This window comes from Mustela nivalis (assembly GCF_964662115.1).
Source record: "Mustela nivalis genome assembly, chromosome: 5".
NCBI classification, from domain to species: Eukaryota; Metazoa; Chordata; class Mammalia; order Carnivora; family Mustelidae; genus Mustela; species Mustela nivalis.
In genome coordinates, this window is record NC_139024.1 from 89,973,366 (window position 1) to 89,992,100 (window position 18,735).

At 46.9% G+C, this 18,735-nt stretch overlaps 1 protein-coding gene across 6 annotated transcripts in view; it reads left to right on the forward strand.

The window, feature by feature from the left end:
* SPATS1 (spermatogenesis associated serine rich 1) overlaps positions 1–18,735 on the forward strand; it is a 50,342-nt gene that overhangs the window by 9,801 nt on the left and 21,806 nt on the right. For 3 of the 6 annotated variants that reach the window (XM_082733202.1, XM_082733198.1, XM_082733201.1), the window contains exon 1: positions 16,899–17,334. Coding sequence is in view for 5 of the 6 variants with exons in the window: in XM_082733198.1 (XP_082589324.1) it covers positions 17,202–17,334 (133 nt within the window). In the remaining variant the exon portion in view is untranslated. The other 3 variants (XM_082733203.1, XM_082733199.1, XM_082733200.1) reach the window with 3 other exon arrangements.

Here is an 18,735-nt window from a genome sequence, read left to right on the forward strand (position 1 = left end):
AAGGAGCACACAGTATATGATTAAAAAAACCAAAACACTAAACATGCAATAAGGGTTGAACCCTTAATTTTTTTATTATTTAATTTTTCTTAGAGCTAGAGAGAAAGCCAGGGTTGAGGGGAGGGGCAGAGAGACGGAGAGAGAGAAAATCTTAAGCAGGTTCCACGCTTGGTGTGGAATCCGACATAGGGTGGGGCTCGATCTCAGGATCCTGAGATCATGACTTGAGCCGAAATCAGGAGTCTGGTGCTTAACTGACGGAGACACCCAGGCACCCCATGAACTATTTTTGATAGCAAGAGTGAAGGGTAGAAAAGGCTTTAGAAAAAACCCTGAACAGGTTGAGTCTAGTTGATAAGTCTAGTTGCCAAAGTGTTTAGGAGTTGGGTGGAGTGTCCTGATATTTGTAACTTACTTTGAATAGCCTCAGAAGTAGAATGGATTCATTGATGGATGGGACAGATGAGTGGTATGGGGATAGAGCAAATACAGAGAAATGTTAACAGTTGTAGAACCTAGGTGGTGAGGAGATGAGTGCTTACTGTATCATTCTTCCAGCTTCTCTTTGTATTTGAAGTTTTCATGATCTTTTTCTTGGGGGAAATTTTATTTGTCTGTGGAAAGGTTTGCTGTGAAGGAGTGAGAGTCCTCAGGACCCCCTCTAACCATGCAGAGGCCTCAGGGGGAAAATGTCGGGGCCCAACTGGCCTGGAGCTAGAACCCTGGAGGCTCGTAGGTGCTGGGGTGGGACAGGAAAGAGTAAAAGGATCAAGGGGACCAGGTATGGAGAGTGAGAAAAGAAAGAGGGCAATTAGAGTCTACCTTTGAAGGTCAAGGTAGATTACATGTATTACTTACTGGTGTCCCTGTTGTCTTAGGCACTTAATGCTCAAGAGAGTCGAAATAGCAGTGGGAGCTAGTGAAATTCATCTGTCCACTTGGGCAGGATTTCCAAATTGCAAGATAGTACCAGGGCTCAGGGTTAGGTTCTCAAGATTGCGAATCCAGAAATGAAAACATCTGAGTGTTCCCCACCCCACTTGTGCCCAGAACCTGCTATCCCCTTTCACAGGAAATTACTAACAAACCAGAATGGTGAGATCTGAAACTGCCAAGTCGATCAGATGCTTGGGGCAAGTGGCCATTGCATTTTCTCTCCTGTGGGCTTGAGAAACAAATATCTTCAGAAGTCTGCTTAATGAGCAGAGCAGCATAGCAAGGGGAATGAGTCGGGTGATGGGTTAGTGGCTGACACTGTCTTAAACTGTTTGGATACAGGCCTGGAATATTTGCCTTGGCCAGACTTAGCACACTCTCCCCTGGACAGGGCTGGAGACATTCTCACATTCTTGACCCGTGATCTTCTTCGTTCTAGACACTACATTTCTTCCATTAACAGATTTTTTTTTTTTTCTTTCACGTGACACAACGGATTAGGTTGTGACATCTGAAGTCAGTTATCCTCTGGGTATTTTCAATGACGTCTTAACCACACCTTGGCATGCTGGAGTCAGAGGTACATAAAGTAACCAATGGCTGGGGGGTGGAAGGTGCTAAGAGAGGAGAAAGGGTGATTGTAGAGACAGATAGCCACTCGAGTACCCAAACTATTTAAGTCAAACCCTTTTCAGAGTTGATGGTCTCTGTGGCTTCTGTTTGAATTTTAATCCTGTGAGTTTTCAATGCCTCCCACTTATCCTTCCCAGCTGGTACACGGAACCATTTTTGATGCTTTGGAAAGCAGCATTTTTCTGTAACATTCTATTCCTACAGTGCATCTTTGGTTTGAGCTAAATCAAGTATCCACTTATCACTAACGCTGAGTCTGATGGGATTTTCTCTCACCATCCCAGCTGCAGCTCCTAAAAGAGCAGACTTTACCTGACTGGCAGATAGAAAATGGCGCATCGTCACGATCTTGGCTAACTGAGGTGTTGTAGGCGTCCGTCAAGACTGGTGTCAAAACACTTCATTGTGTGTAATTAAAAAAAACACACACTGAACCAATATTGAGTCTAGTCGCTGACATGCATGCTGAACTGTTTAGGGGGTAAAGTCTTCTGATATTTGTAACGGATTGTGAAATGCATCGGAAATAGGCTGGATTCAGAGATCTTCATTTTAGACAGTGGGGAAACAGACACAGAGCTTTTAGGCCACGTGTTTTTTTTTTTTTTTAAAGATTTTATTTATTTATTTGACAGAGGGAGATCACAAGTAGGCAGAGAGGCAGGCAGAGAGAGAGAGGAGGAAGCAGGCTCCCCGCTGAGCAGAGAGCCCGATGCGGGACTTGATCCCAGGACCCTGAGATCATGACCTGAGCCGAAGGCAGCGGCTTAACCCACTGAGCCACCCAGGCACCCTAGGCCACGTGTTAATGGAGCAACATCCCTTACTGATTTGTATGTGAAGAGTAGTATTTGTTAACTTTTTTCTAATTTCAGAAGAAGTGCATGTGTATTGTAAGAAGCCTTCATTGAAGTGTGGTTGTGAATGATGAGGTTGTGTTGGGTGGGAAACCACCTTTCCATTGTGGGCCTGAGATACTCTGGTACTACAAGGGGCTAGAAGTTGGGGGAAGGCGTTACATAACAAACATAACAAACATTCAGTTGCAGAAATTTGGAAGATTTTTTTTTTTTAAAGATTTTATTTATTTATTTGACAGACAGAGATCACAAGTAGGCAGAGAGGCATGCAGAGAGAGAGGGGGAAGCAGGCTCCCTACTAAGCAGAGAGCCTGATGCGGGGCTCGATTCCAGGACCCTGGGATCGTGACCTAAGCCGAAGGCAGAGGCTTAACCCACTGAGCCACCCAGGTGCCCCAGAAATTTGGAAGATTTAATTGGCTGGCGTTCTGTCTCTCACTGTGTCTCTCTCTGTCAAATAAATAAAATCTTAAAAAAAAAAAGATTTAATTGGCTTTAGTAATTGATTCATAAATCAGACAGCAACTCATCTAGCAAGTAGAGGAGAGCTCCGAAGGCCCCAGAAAAGGAAATGTTTTTAAAGGTAGAGAGGGAGCAGAAAATAAAAGGAAATTATCAGCCAAGGATCCATTGTTTTAGGCAAGGTCGCACTCCTAAGGGGAACTCAAGGGGTCTATCAGTAAATTTCTTAGGGCTGCCCAGGAAATTCCTGTGTTATACTGGTGAGAGGTCACATTTCTGGGGGGTTGAGCCTGCAGTTAGGTTGGGTAAGAAGTCTGGGTTTACTGACTTGGAGCCTTAACCTAAATGACTCCATTTGGGGCCTGTGGTTTTCATTATAACAATATACAGAGAGCACGTTATTGAGCCCTGGCCTGTTGTTCAGCGGTGGGTTTGACTAACCCATAATTCTCCTTGGAGGACGCGCCTGAGCAGTTTTCTTAGGGCTGCACAAATAACAAGCTATTTTCTTACCTGCCTTGACCACGGCCAGGGGTCCTGTGTAGTGTTTTTTTCTTTTCTTGAGGGAATCTAGAAGAAAGAAATTCTGGAGGTGCTGGTCTGGCTCAGTTGATAGAACATGTGACCCCCCCCCCTTTTTTTGAGATTTTATTTATTTATTTGTCAGACAAAGAGAGATTGAGAGAGAGAACATGAGCACAAGCACGGGGAGCAGCAGGCAGAGGGGGAAGCAGGCTCCCTGCTAAGCAAGGAACCCGATGCGGGACTCCATCCCAGGACCCCGGGATGGTAACCTGAGCTGAAGGCAGAGGCTTAACCAGTTGAGCCACGCAGGCGTCCTGAACACGTGACTCTTGATCTCGGGTTGTGAGTTCGAGCCCCACATTGGGGGCAGAGTTTGCTTTAAAAAAAAAAAAAGATAAAGAAATTCTGTATGTAATGCTGTGAAAATACCTCTAACAGTGAAGAGAATAGCGTGAATGTATGCTAGCGCTGTGCACAAAGGGATGAACAGGAAACAGACTGGTATTTGATCGGCTGGCTCTGGAAGGCATTCACAAGCAGAAACTGTGGCTTCTGTTGGGATGGGGTGGAGGAAGGGCGTGCTTGGATGCCTGCCTTGTATACCTTTTTATAGTTTTTGATTTTGCAATCTTTGTACATGGATTCCTATTCAAAATTAAAGTATGGAACACGTAAAAATGGGATATTTTAGGGTTTTGATATTCCCTGACTAATCACAATTCCAGTCATAAAGACCAGCACTATGCTGTGATGGACAGACTCTGCCTTTTTTTTTTTTGAGGGAGGGGCAGAGGGAGAGAGAGAGAGAGAGAATCTCAAGCAGGCCACTCACCCACATGCTTCTCCCATCACAAAGATATCTGGGCAGACCCCAGCCTTTGTGGGATTTGGGGGATGCAGTCATTATGGGATGTTTGTCGTTCTTGGGGTCAAATCCGCTCACTTGCCCGAGGATCTGACTTCCCTGCACCTCCCTCCTTGTCACTTGAGCTTTTAGGGGTGGAGAGCTAGTCACTCTGACTTTCGTCTAGAGACTTCGGATGAGAAGCCATTCCACAAAATGCACTGAATAAATTAGAACACAGACTTCCATTATTCCTTCTTGAAATGGGGCCTCTGTCTGCGAGGACGTCAGGAGAATGGAAATCCAAACACAGGATTAGAAATCCTAACATTAATGCAATTTTCATTTGATATCGGCTTACTCCATTGTCTCTGAGACGCTATTAAAAATGCATGCAGGATGTGCGTGAGATAAAACATATCAAAATTCAAATTGATTCCAATTTCCATTGATACTCACTGCTCTGGCCCTCTGGCTTCTAGAAGCTTTAGCCATCTGGGGCCCAGCCCAGAGCACAGGGGTGAGGAAAAAGATCCCTTAAGCGGAGAGGAAAGCTGCCATAAAGCATGAGAAGCTCAGTTCAAAGGAGGGTCTTTCCCACTGTCACTCAGAGCCTGTACAATCAGTAAATTGTTCCATATTAATAATAATAGCTTTCCCTTATTGGGCACTTGCTATGTGCCGGGTTACATGCTTTATATAGAATAATTAGTTAATCCTCACTACCCAATGAGGTAAATTGCTATTATCGTTCCCATTTTATGAATGAAGAAACTGAGAGAGGTTAAGTAACTTGCGTGAGGACATAGAGCCAGTGAGTGATAGAACAGGAATTTCAACCCAAGCAGCTTGGCTCCCAGGCCTAGCTTACCTCTCTCCCAGCTTCCCGGCTGAGTGTGTGTTTGCGTGTGTTCGCACACGCATGCACGCACGCATGTGTTTAAAACACCTGGGTGGCTCAGTCGTTAAGCGTCTGCCTTCGGCTAGGGTCATGATCCCGAGGTCCTGGGATTGAGCCTCGCATCGGGCGGGAAGCCTGCTTCTCCCTCTTTCACTCCCCCTGCCTGTGTTCCCTCTCTCGCTGTGTCTCTCTCTGTCAAATAATAAAATAAAATCTTTAAAAAAGTTAAAACATGTAATTCTAAAAAGCTTGGCTTGTTGGTTTTCCAGCTCTCTGCACATTAACAGTGGGGGCCTCTAGAAGCAAGCATATTCATAACACCAAATGGTGATGGAGCAGAAGAACCCACAACCTTGAGTAGGCCGGGTCCTTGCTAGGAGTCAGCCCTGCATGGTTCAGAATAGAGCCATGATGAAAATTTATAAAAGACAGCTGTGGCAGACACTATAAGCTGTCCCCAATGTTCACTATCCCCTTCTCTCTTTTAGTGCTAGAACCCCCCAAATTTCCCGTGGACTGGACCTGCAGGATCTCTCTTATGGCTAAGCATGGCCAAGTGGCTTAATTTGGACCCTTGGCTAGAAGAAGTGAGATGTGCCTGATCTCACAAGCTCTTCCCTCTGCCTCTTCCTCTCCATGGGCTGGGATGTGGTCTTAGGGGCCAGGGTCATGAGAAGGGAAACCCCCAGGGATAATAGCAAGGGGGAAACAGCTTCACCTCAATCCTGTGGAGTCCTGTGTTGTCCCGGGCGGGAGAACAAGCTTTCTCATTTAAGCCATGGTAAATCTCTCCCTTAGAACAGCCAAGCTCACAAGCCAATGAATACCCCCAGGATGTCAAGGAAAGGCTACATTAAATCTGCTGTATTTTGTTAACATTTTTTAAGTATATGTGCTGCCAAAGCGAGCACTGTATTTTGTTAACAAATCAAGGAAATATTCGAGGCATTTTAGAAAGAGTTCAGTAACAGGGTTTGAGGCCTAATAGGGCAACTTTACTTGTTTGGAAACATCCCTGGAAACTTTCTAAATGCTGACAGAAAAAGAACTATACTCTACTTGGTTGATGGAATATGGAGATGACGTAAATTTAGTTCGGTCCCAGAAACACTTACGGAATGGCTGCCACGCACCCACAGAGTCCTTGCCCTCTGGGAGCTCGTAGTCAGGTGGGGGCTGTGCAGGGACCCGAGAGCTGAACATGGATATAAAAAGGAATCAGCATTGGTGGGCACACACCCAACCGGGGGGGGGGGGGACGTGTGAGCAGAGTCTTCGAGCTGAGTGGAAGCTTTGTGGGCCATTGTTCCAGCTCCTGGCAGTGTTACACTTTCCATGAAGAGAGCAGTATCTGTGTGTTATGGAAGCTGGAGCCGAGAAGCCTTCTCTGCCTTGAGAAATGTAACTGATGAAATGAGTATCTTCAGTGTCCCTCTTTCTCCTTTCCTTCTTCTTCCAAGATCATCCCACACGTGGGACAGATTCCAGCAAACTTGAGGGTAGGATGTGGGTAAGCAGGCATTACCTAGGATATGTCATCCAGCAATCAGAAGGGTCTTTACCTAACAGTGTCTGTTCTTCCATCGTTAAGTAGCAGTAAGAGCTGAACGAGTGACCGGGAGCCTCACAAGTTAAATCTGGGCTCATGAAAGCACTAGTTGGCTCACTCTCTGCCCTCAGTGACAGGCGGGTAAATAACGGGTAAGTGCTTTAACTCCGGCTGTCAGTTCTGAGGATGACAGTGTTACCCCCACTGGAGCAGGGACTGTACGGAATGATACATCGAAGGTATTAGATGACACTTGGCAGCCTGAGAAGGAAAGGCAGTAATTAATGACTTTGGAGCAGTCTTGCAAAATATCGATGCCTGAAAGACACTTGACATTTTCTTTTCCCCAGACAGCATGAACTCAGGGGAAGCATTTGGATTGTGGTAGTTGGGGTAGAAGGGTAAGCTGCAGAAACACAGAGGAGAAGCTGGTAAAGACAGAGCAGAGCAGACAGGAGAGCTGTCTTTCCCCAAACTGGAGTTTGCGGCTAGCTCCTTGGGACCTCACCCCAGACTTTTTCCTTACCTCTCTAGTCCCCAGAGTTAGGACTTGGGTCTGATTTTAGCTGAGCCCTAAGTCAAAGCCAAAATTTAACAGTATATGGTCATGGATTTTCTTTTTTAAAGATTTTTATTTATTTATTTATTTGAGAAAGAGAGAGAGTGAGAGAAAGTACAAGCTGGGGAAGGGGCAGAGGGAGAGGGACTAGCAGATTCCTTGATGAACATGGAGCCTTGGAGCCTGCCATCATTGGGACCTTGAGGTCATCACCTGAGCTAAAGTCCGATGCTTAATCCACTGAGCTACCCAGGCTTGTCATGGGTTTTTAAGAAAATTGCTTAGATTTTATTTTAAGAAAACTTGTCCCCCTCAACTGCATGCACACACATACATATAGTGTGTATATATGTATACACATTCATGTATATACATATACATATAATATTTTTCCCTGGGGTGCCTGGATGGCTCAGCCAGTTAAGCATCTGCCTTCAGCTCAGGTCATGATCTCAGGGTCCTGGGATTGAGCCCCACCTCGGGATCCCTGCTCAGTGCGGGGGTCTGCTTCTCCCTCTCCCTCTGCCCCTCCCCCTGCTTCTGCATGGTCTCTCCCTCTCAAATAAATAAATAAATAAATAAAATCCTTTAAATTAAAAAAATGTTTCTCTTTGACTTTTAAGGAACACTTATCACATTTGTTTTTCATGCAAAACCATGCCAGATAAAAAAGATCCTAAAACAAAATAAATAAAGTTTTAAAACAAAAAGCCCTTGAATTTTGCTGAAACAAAATTTCAATTATAAATAAGAAGGCTTCTATTTACTTGGAATGAACAGTGTCCTCTTTGATATAATAAATACATTGAACAGTAAGTCTTTGGCACGTTGTGCTAAGTACTTGAATTTTAAATTAATCGCTCCCTGCAAAAAAAAAAAGAAAAAAAAAAAAGAAAGAAAAAGTATTAAATTGCTCCTTGATGTTCTTAGGAGAGAGTGAAATCTGCAACCTAGGCTAGCAAGCCCTGTGTCCTGAGTCTTGCCTCCTCCTCACATTTTCTGTCCCTGTTTCCGGTTTCACTTTCTTCACGGGACTTTTTTGTGTCTCTCATCTTCAAATTTATTTCCCCACATTTTTAAAAAAAGATTTATTTATCTGAGAGAGAACATGAGTGGGGTATAGCAGGGGAGAGGGAGAAGCTGACTCCCTGCTGAGCAGGGAGCCCCATATGGGACTTGATCCCAGGACCCAGGCATCATGACACCAGCGGAAGGCATACACTTCACAGACAGCCACCTAGGTGCCCCTCCACCATTCTAAATCTTGTCACTGAAATATAATATAGGTGCAGAAAAGTGCATTTAGATGAACTGCTGGGTAGATTTTCCAATCATCACGGGCTTAAGAAATTTATTTTTACTTGCTTATTTATTTATTTTTTATTTTTTAAATTAAAAAAAAATTTTTTTAGAGTTTATCTATTTATTTGACAGACAGAGATCACAGGTAGGCAGAGGCAGGCAGAGGGAGAGAGGGGAAGAAGGCTCCCCTCCGAGCAGAGAGCACAACATGGAGCTCGATCCCAGGACCCTGAGATCATGACCTGAGCTGAAGGCAGAGGCTTAACCCACTGAGCCACTCAGCACCCCAAGAAATTAATTTTTATTGTGAAATCTACATGACATCCTTACCATCCTGTTTTACAATTTGGTGGCCTTCAGGACAGTGGCACTGCTGTATCACCAACACTACTACCCATCTCCAGAACGTTTTCGTCCATTTCAGCTGGAACTCTGTCCCCAGGCAACACCAGCCCCCCCACCCCTCCCCAGTGCCCCAGAGCCAGCATTCTACTGTCTATACATTTGATGCCTCCGGGGCCTCCTGCAGGGCCATGGACTTCTGATATGAAGTGGACTGCCCATGGCCCTGGGACCAGACACACCATGCCTCTCATTTCTTTTTACTGGTGTAAATTTATTAATGTCCAGCTGTGCACTGACAGTCCCCAGCCAGCATGGGTGCCTTGAAGACGGTCCTCATAGATTTTTCTCTCATTTCCTATCATCACCAGGAGAAACTGCTCTGCCACTCATGTTTCAGTGTCAGATCCTGGTCTCTGGGATGAGTAACAGGAGCTGCCGGCTTCCCAGTGAACTGCTCCTGCCTGTCACAGTAATCATTGGATTCCTTCCCTTTAAATGGACTCGGTTAAGTGCTCAGCGGTGGTTTGAATGCCATCTCTTAGAATAAATCGAAGCCACATTTGAAGGATGCTGTTTCCAATAGTGATGATTTCTGAATTTTTCTTCTTCATCTGCTCTGAAAGGCTCGCTCCCTAAATACGAAGGTTTTGTATTCAAGCGTCTCTGCTTCGAAGAAAAATGTGTCAAGTATGCAGTTCTGCCTCGTTCCTGCCCCAATTCCTTCCTTAAATCGGAATCTTGTGTCGCTGAGCCAGGAACATCTGGAACTTTTTAAAGACCTGTTTCATCCGGGAGAAAGGCAGATCTGATTTAGAGGGTTTCTGGAAAATGAAAAAAGCAGAATCAGAATTTGAAAAGATTGGAGTGTTGGGAGAACGGGCCCATGCCTTATTCTAGAGCATGAGAATCGTGAGGACATTTGGTTTGGTGGAAGCGGGCTGTCCGGCAAGTGATGTCTTACTCTCGCCAACACTGCATAGAGCCAACCCAGTAAGCAGTCCAAGTGTCAGAAAACTAGATCACAATTTTGTCACAGGAGTAGGCGTAGACAGAAGAGAAAGTGTATTTCCCTCCACTTTAAAGTAACAAGGACTAGGACCCATGGGTAGTTCAGTCAGTCAAGGGTCTGCCTTTGGCTCAGGTCATGATCCCAGGGTTCTGGGATCAAGTTCCACACAGGGCTCCCTGACTCAGCCGGGAGTTCGCTTCTCCCTCTCCCTCTGCAACGCCCTCTGCTGTTCCCCTGCTTGTGCGCACTCTCCCTCTCTCTCAAATAAATAAAATATTAAAAGCAACAAGTACCAACAACCTCAAACACCCTGATGTGTGTGTGTGTGTGTGGTTTTTTTTTTTTTTAAAGATTTTATTTATTTGACGGACAGAGATCACAAGTAGGCAGAGAGGTAGGAGGAAGCCGGCTCCCTGCTGAGCAGAGAACCTTATTGGGGTGGGGGGCTCGAACCTAGGATCCTGGGATTAGGGCTTGAACTGAAGGCAGAGGCTTTAACCCACTGAGCCACCCAGTCGCAACCTCTCCCCACTCCATATTTTGAAGGAACTACTGAGGATAGATGAAGTTTCATCGGCTCAAATTACAGTTCTCAACTCATAGCGCCCTCCCCTTATTTATAGTACACAGCCATGCCCTGTATCATGTGATTTTGTGTCACCTACCCCAACTGGTATGGATGGAGTATCTGTCCTTCCTTCAGTGGTTTTAGGCTTTCCCACGTAACTTGCTTTGGCCAACAGAATATGGGCGGAAGTGAGAGCGTGCTGTTTCACCCAGCCCTCTTGTGCTGATGCCATTGGATGTGAGAAGAGCCTGCCTTGGGGAACTGCTGATCCCAGGAGAAGGAGATCCAGTCTCAAGGAGCAAACCTGAATCTGAGGGGCTTTCTGGAGCCAGGCTGACCCACAGCCTGAAGTATATTAACCTCGTTGGCCTCTAAATTCATGAGTGATTAAATATATGCTTGCCGTAGGCCACCAAGTTTTGGGGGAGTTTGTTACAGAGCAGTATTATGGCAATGGATGACTAATGCAAAGACCAAAATGCAGAAGCAGAAAGCAAAAGTTTAAATGAAGCAGGCGGCTGATGCCTAGGGAGGGAAGGAAGCAATGGTGGGGTCTGAACAAAGAACAAGTAGGGAAGGGCTTCCAAGACGAATAAGGTGAGGATGAAAGGCAAGAAGTATTGGGGCCACTGAAGCTCCTTCAGATGTTGGGCAGTGGCATCAGGACAACACACACACACACACACACACACACACATGCACACACACACACACATGCACACACACACACACACACACACGATCTAGCCCCTCTGTGCCTTTGATCAGCACTGAGCTTTTCTGGTGTCATTGTTCAGTGTTATCTGAGAGGTTTCCAGGGAGGGAGTCAGTGTTGGATTCCCAGGAAAGTGTAGACTCCCAGTTTTAGGGTCAACCTGGGCTCATGGTTGCAAAATATAGATGGAATAATAATGGAGTTGGGGCATGTGAGATGTAAGGACAGAACTCTGGTGAGTCAGTATTAGCACCACCGAAATGTTTTTTTTTTTTTTAATTTAAATTCAGTTAATTAACATATAGCGTATTATTGGTTTCAGAGGTAGAGGGCAGTGATTCATCAGTCTTATATAACACTCTTCCATCCCATGCCCTCCTTAATGTCCATCACCCAGTTGCCCAAAAAAAAATTATTTTAAGACTCTTATTTATTGGGGCGCCTGGGTGGCTCAGTGGGTTAAGCCTCTGCCTTCGGCTCAGGTCATGCTTCCAGGGTCCTGGGATCGAGCTCCGCATCAGGAATCTCTGCTCAGCAGGGAGCCTGCTTCCCCCCCATTCCCCGCCTGCCTCTCTGCCTACTTGTGATCTCTTTCTCTGTCAAATAAATAAATAAATAAACTTAAAAAAAAAAAAAAGATTCTTATTTATTTATTTGAGAGAGAGAGAATGAGAGAGAGAGAGCGCATGAGACGGAGAGGGTCAGAGGGAGAAGCAGACTCCCTGCTGAACGGGGGGCCTGATGAGGGACTGGATCCTGCGATCCAGGATCATGACCTGAGCCAAAGGCAGTCACTTAACCAACTGAGGCACTTTTTTGGGGGGTTTAAGATTTTATTTTTAAGTAATCTCTATATCCAACGTGGGGCTCAAGCTCATGACCTCGAGATCAAGAGTTGTACCCTTTACTGACTCAGCCAGCCAGGTGCTCCTGGGATAGGCTCTCTGAAGCACATAGGTCTGATGTGGCCTGGGATCTGTAAGGTCCTGTGACCTTTGGGAAATTAATTCATCTCTTCAGACAGAGATCGAGAGAATGGAAATACTCATTGTACCTACCGCACAGGCTTGTCCCGAGGTGTGAGAGGCTTTGAGCCCTCCACCACAACGCCTGGCACAAAGTGAGGCCCTCCATGGATGAACACCAATGACCATGTTGCCATTTTGTAACAAGAACTGATATCCAGTGTTCGGTAAGGAATGGACACACCTTGTTTTTCTGAGCCTAGATATTTCATAAAGACAGGAGTCCCACCCAATGGATTATAGCACGTGACCAAGTCCTGAACTCTCACTGGTGTCCTCTGAGCAGAAAGCAGGTCTCCCACTACTTACTACTTTATGCTTCAGGCCACATCAGCCCAAAGCCACTGGCTTTTCCCTGGCTTTTGTTTTCCTCTTCTTTTTTCCTAAGGGAAGTCTGTTTATTCTGAAGCTTGTAGGGGAGAGCAAGGTGGAGTTGGACCTGAAGCAGCAGACCGCAGAGCTCAGTGGGGTGTCTCACCTGACCACCAGCTTGGGCTGTGAGCAACTTTATTTTCTAGATGGTTCTTCCCCTATGAGCTGGGTAACCCCTCTGTCACACCTCTGCTGTATAAAAAGGATCAGATGACCTTTTTTCACAGCTTCAGCTGGGGTATTTTTAGCTAGACTGTTCTCTAAACCCTAACTTGTTTTTAGTTTCCTAATCTACCGTATATGATTGCTCTAGTTCTGTCTTGGGCTCTCCTTTTCCAGGGGGAGAATTTCCCAGATCAATGGGCTCCCTGCCCAGCCATTCTGACATTTTTTTCTTCGAGTCTGTGTTGAGGAGCCCATCTGCCCCAGAAAGCATTTGCTTCCCATAGGCAGTCCTTCCAGAGGCTCTTTGTCTTTGGTCCTGTTCACTCCCTGGGTTGGGGACACAAAGGGATTCAACAGCTCTCTTCACAGAGTGTGTGGTGAGCAGGGTGAGGAGGATGACTTTCCTCCCTCCCCAAGGGCCTCTGGCTCTTCAACAACTTGCAACAATGAAAATTGCTTCTACTGTTTTCTCTCCTCTCTCCTTCCCCAGGAGAACAGGCCAAATGCTGCTCAGTTCCTCTGGCATCCGATTTGAGTTTGTATTTCATTATAGAAATCAGTCCTAGCAGGAAATGCTCTTAACAGAAGTGCACGCTTGCTGGCTTCTTACCACGTGCATGTCATTCTAAGTGCTTTGTGTGTGTTTATTCATTAAGCCTCTCCATTACCTTTCAGAGTGGGTACTGCCATTATCCCCCTTTAGAGATGAGGAAACGGAGTCTCACAGAAGCTGAGGAAACTGAGTCTCACAGAAGCTGAGTAGCTTGCCTCTCCCTCCCCCCTCTTCTCTCCATTGCCTCTCAAGGTTGCTGGGAATGCATTCCATACCAGTCAGCCTCTGGGCTCAGAGTGGGGTCGGGACAGTGGGGAGTGGACCTGGAGGGGCAAAGGGAGGATATGAGGGTACAGAACACACACCGCTTTCCGCCTCCTTCTTCCACTGGGGGATCTGCAGGGACCATTTTCTATTGGGTCAAACCTGGTATTCAAGGAATTCCACAACAACCCCATCAAATTCAGCCTTCTCCCTCTGGATCTCTGGAGAACAGGCCTCACACTCCATTTGCTGGTATCCTTACTCTGTGTGTCTGTTTTATATATTATATATGCTTTTTTTTTTTTTAAAGATTTTATTTATTTGACAGAGAGACACACAGCAAGAGAAGGAACACAAGTAGGGGGAGGGAGAGGGAGAAGCAGGCTCCCCACTGAGCAGGGAGCCCCATGCAGGACTCATCCCAGGACCCTGGGGTCATGATCCCAGCTGAACGCAGATGTTTAACGACTGAGCCACGCAGGCGCTCCATTGTATATGTTACATATATTTAAAAATCTTATTTGTTTATGTTACTCCAATACCCAGGCCAAGGGGATTTTTGTGCTTGTCGGGACAAGCACCGTCTCCTAGGCAGTCTGGCAGCTTAAGATGGGAACAGCCTGGCTGGTAAGGAGATGGCGAATGGACCTCTCCCTGCTCAGGGCACATACTAAGAAGGCTCTCGTGGAGCGGTGAGACTCTCGGCTCTGAATCTAGAGAGACTGGGTTTACACTCCCAACTTTGTCACTTACTCCTTGGACTGCTACCTCACCCCCCGGAGTCTGTCTTTCCTCATCTGTAAAATGGGGATGGCTCTTACAGCGTGGTTTCTATTGTAAGGATTAACTAAGATCATGAAGGTGAAGAGAGTGGCATATCAGAGGGACTGGGCGCTACTCACCTTTAAAAAAAAAAGGTCTTTATTTATTTATTTGACAGAGAGAAATCACAAGTAGGTAGAGAGGCAGGCAGAGAGAGAGGGGGAAGCAGGCTCCCCACCCAGCAGAGAGCCCGATGCGGGGCTTGATCCCAGGACCCTGAGATCATGACCTGAGCCAAAGGCAGAGGCTTAACCCGCTGAGCCACCCAGGTGCCCCTCTACTCACCTTTGAATCCCTGTCCCTAGCACATGGCTCTGCGTGTAGCAGGTTCTTGGGAACGGTTTCCTTACCTGAACGGGTGGTGAGGATTTGGGTACCGGTAATGTTAGCAGGTTCTGAGGTAATTAAAGTTCCCTCTCCCTCACCTCTGCCAAGCCCCCTTGCGTATCCCTGAAGGTCTTCGAAGGTGATTGGGTTTCAGTAATCCACTCTGCCCTCATTTTCCCAGCGCCCTCTTTGTCTGAGGCCCTTGTGATGCCTCAGCCTGAAGGCAAAAGTGAACTCTCCCGCCCCTTGTATTTCCCATGGCCTGGCTTACACTGCCCTCTGCTGGGTGTTTGAGGGACAGGCATGTTAAAGGAGGGTATGTCGTGATTTTTTCTTGACATTGGAGAAGAGAGGCTCCCCTATAGGGGCTGTTTGCAATGCGTAGTATTTAAGACCCCCTCCCCAATTTATCTTGCAACTCCTGAGGCTTACCAAACACAAGAGGCTTTTTACCAACGTCCCCGACCACTCTGGCCATCAGATAATGCCATCTTCCAAGGCTCAAATTTCTCAGGCACTTTGTGTCTGGCCTTGGCCAAAAGGAAGGGAGTAGAGTTTATCTGATACTATTCCCCATCTGGTATCTGGTTTCTTCTGAGTCCCTGGGCACCTACTTCTTAGCGCTGTCCCAGCTGCCTTCAAGGGTTTGGGGTCACAGGAGGCATCGGAGCCAAGCGAGAGAAGGAATGGACCCTCCTTAGCTGGGGCTTGCAGCCACCTGCCTCATCCTCCTGCTTACACCTCCCAGCCTTCTGCCTGTTGTCCCTTCTCAGAGGTGATCCCTGCCCAGGTCTGTGAACACGAAATAGGGTCCTGCATGTTAGAGTGGGAAACTGGGAGCAAAAGATGGGGCCATCTCCCATTGACTTCGCTGTGGAACCTGCTAGAAGTATACGCCAAAGCCCCAGCTGAGGTCCCAGCTGATGGCCAACACATGTCACCAGACACGAAGCAGGAAGCTCCAGGCACCTTCTGACTGCAGTCTCATGAGAGACCCTAAGCAGGAACAGCCTACCTTACCCTAGCCAACCCCCAGAATCAGGAGATAATAATGATAGTTGTTTAAAGCCCCAGAGTTTGGGGATGATTTCTTATATGACCATAGATATCCAGAAAAAGTGGTTTATTAGGATTGTGGGATCCTGGGTATCAACACTGTTTTTCTGTATTTTCCAAGATTTCAGCAGTAACCATTTATTTCTTTTATAATTGATTAGAAATTGAGAATAAAAACTTGGGGGCACTTGGGTGGCTCAGTGGATTGAGCCGTTGAGCAGCTGACCTCAGGTCAGGTCGCACATGACCTCTGGGTCCTGGGATCCAGCCCTTTGTGGGGCTCCCCATCACCCAAAAGTCTGCTTTTCCCTCTCCCACTGCCCCTCACCCTGCTCCTGCTCTCTATCACATAAATAAAATCTTTAAAAGAAGAAGAAGAAGAAAAATATGGTCTATTTTTTTCCCCACTTCACCAAGGGAGAAATTAGGTCTGAATTTGAATTGAGGGACTTAAACCAGGCTTGGGGAAAAATTTTCCATGCAAGATTAATTAGATGCTTGAATGCATTAGAGACACATTCAAGTTGGTATGATGGAAAGAGTGGTCCATTCGGAGTGAGGAAACTTGGAAATGAATCTTCGGGTTTTTTTGGGTGACCTTGAGCAAGTCCTTGCTCAAATTCAGCTTTCTATTTTGAAAAATGCAGCTGGCTGCTTAGGGAAGATAACATCCAGCAGGGCGCCTGGCCCAGAAAAGTGGTAGGTGATCCTGCCTCATCAATGCCAATTATGAACAGGCATCTGCGAGCTCTGTGCACGGCCCATCCTTCACTGCCACCCGAGGCTACAGTTCCAATAATGAAATCTGCCTTTGAGAAAAACCACAGTTCTTTAAAAAAAAAAAAAAAAAAAAGAAGTCCAGCAACTCTGAGCGGCCCTCGAAGAGGTCCGGGCCTGCGCCGCCCGCCCTTGCTGGCTGGGAGTGGGCCCGGGACCCCGGCGCCGACAGAGGGCGGGGGCGCGCCGGGCTGGTGTCCTGGCAACCCCGGAACGCGCTTCCGCGCGGGAAGCCAGCAGACCCGCTGAGCTCTCGCCCTCGGCTCGGGTTCCTCGCCTGCCCGGCGCCCGGCAGTTCTGCCGCCGGTTGGTGCGTTGATCTGGCCGCATCCTCGGTGGAGATCTCCGCAGAGGGAACGGGTGGAAGCCCGGGAGGTGGAAGGGGAAGGAGCACCTGGCGCCCGCGGGGCAGTGAGTCTGGGCGGGGGAAGAGAACCCACTGGAACTCGACCACAAAAGCCCGGGGAGAGGGAGGAGCGAGGGAAGCTCTGATTAAGACGCCAACCCTGCCCCCTCTGGACCTGATGGCTTGTGGACTTTCTCCTTTTTTGCTTTGATTGATGCTTTTCTTAAAAAAGGTCTTTCCTTGGTCTCCGGGTTGCTTTTAATACTTAAAATCAACACACGTGTAGATGAGTCCCTGTACCCTGGAAATGGTCCACGGGACTGTCCTCTCCCCTCCATCGGCAGAGCGCCCTGCAGCAGAGAACTGGCGAAGGCAAGACAAAGGAGACTCCGCCATGACCACAGTGGAGAAGAGAGACAGTTGAGTTGAGGAAGTCGGAAGGGCTGGGTGTGGATTTGGTCGCCAGATCGAAGTATATACCAAGGCCGGGAAGTTCAAAACACTTAAAGTTTAAGGGACAGCCAGTTTGGGGGGTATGAAAAGAACTCCTTAAATAGTAGCCTTTGTCTGTGTTAGTCCAAGATATTTTGTTTGTTTGTTTGTTTTGTAAGCAGAGTTTATTGGGTTATAGGACAAAGCTCCTGAAAAAGGAGGGACCCTAGAGGGTTGCCCCTTAACCCAAGATCGGATGAGGCAGATAGTAGCTCAAAGCAGAGGTTCTTACAAATTACCTCCTGGGATTCTGTAACAGCCCCAGAGGTATATTCCTAATGAATAAAGAGAGCCAGAGGTTTGACCTGCCCAAGGGTTCAGTCAATAAACAGAGAAACTGAGATTTGACCACAGTCATCCGGTCTCCCAAACCTATGTCCTTTCATTTTTCCTTGCTCAGACATTAGATTGGTGGCACTGTTTATTGGCTGGGAGAGCTCGGGTGGAATGTATGGTCCCTTTAAAGAAAGGTTTACATTAGATAATGGATGGTGGCTCCCTAATTGGTTCTGAAGGCTGAGAAGGATGTTTGGGGGCCCACGGCCTTTAGAGAACAGGGTCATGGGGCAGAACAGCCACAGTCTCTCAGAAAACCTTGGAGCGAGTGTATGAGCGTTTGTAGGTGAGTGGCCTGCATGTGGGTAAAAGGGAACATTTTAGATGTTCTGTCTCTGCCCCATCAGATCATAGCTTGGTCCTTGGTCTTTTGTATTACAGATCTCCCATCTCCTCATTCTCCTTCACAAGTGCATGGAGAGGAAGGAGGTGTGACTCTCCATACCCACCTGTAAGTGGAGAGCAGAAGAGCAGAAGGAGTTAGAACCATTAATGGTCCGATGTGGCTAGGTCAGCAAGGAGGAAAAGGGTTTGGGATTCTAATGTTAAGCTCCAGACTTTTCCATAGTTTCCAGGTTGAGTTCAGGTAATGGAGGGAGCTGGGGTTTTAAAGATGGAGTAGAGGGGCTCCATGTTTTTGAGTTAGGGTTACTGGAAGAACACCAGACCCTGAGATCCCCAAAGATCCATGACTTCTTGTTTTGCTCTGTAGGTATGTCCCCTCGGGAGACCACATCTGAGCTCAGCTTAACACGGAGTCCATGGGTTTCGGGAAGGAAGGGGCTCCGTGAGCCTGTTGAAGATGAATGCAAAACGGGGGTGTATATGCATTTTTCCAGGAAGGGGGGCCTATTGCTTTCATGACTCCTCAAGGGAGTCAGTGATCCAAAAACAGGGTTAAAAAACCACTGTCCTGGACCCTCAGGTTGTTTGTTGAGTCAAGAAATGGGCGAGAAACAGAGTGTTTGTTCAAAAGGTATCCACATTAAGCT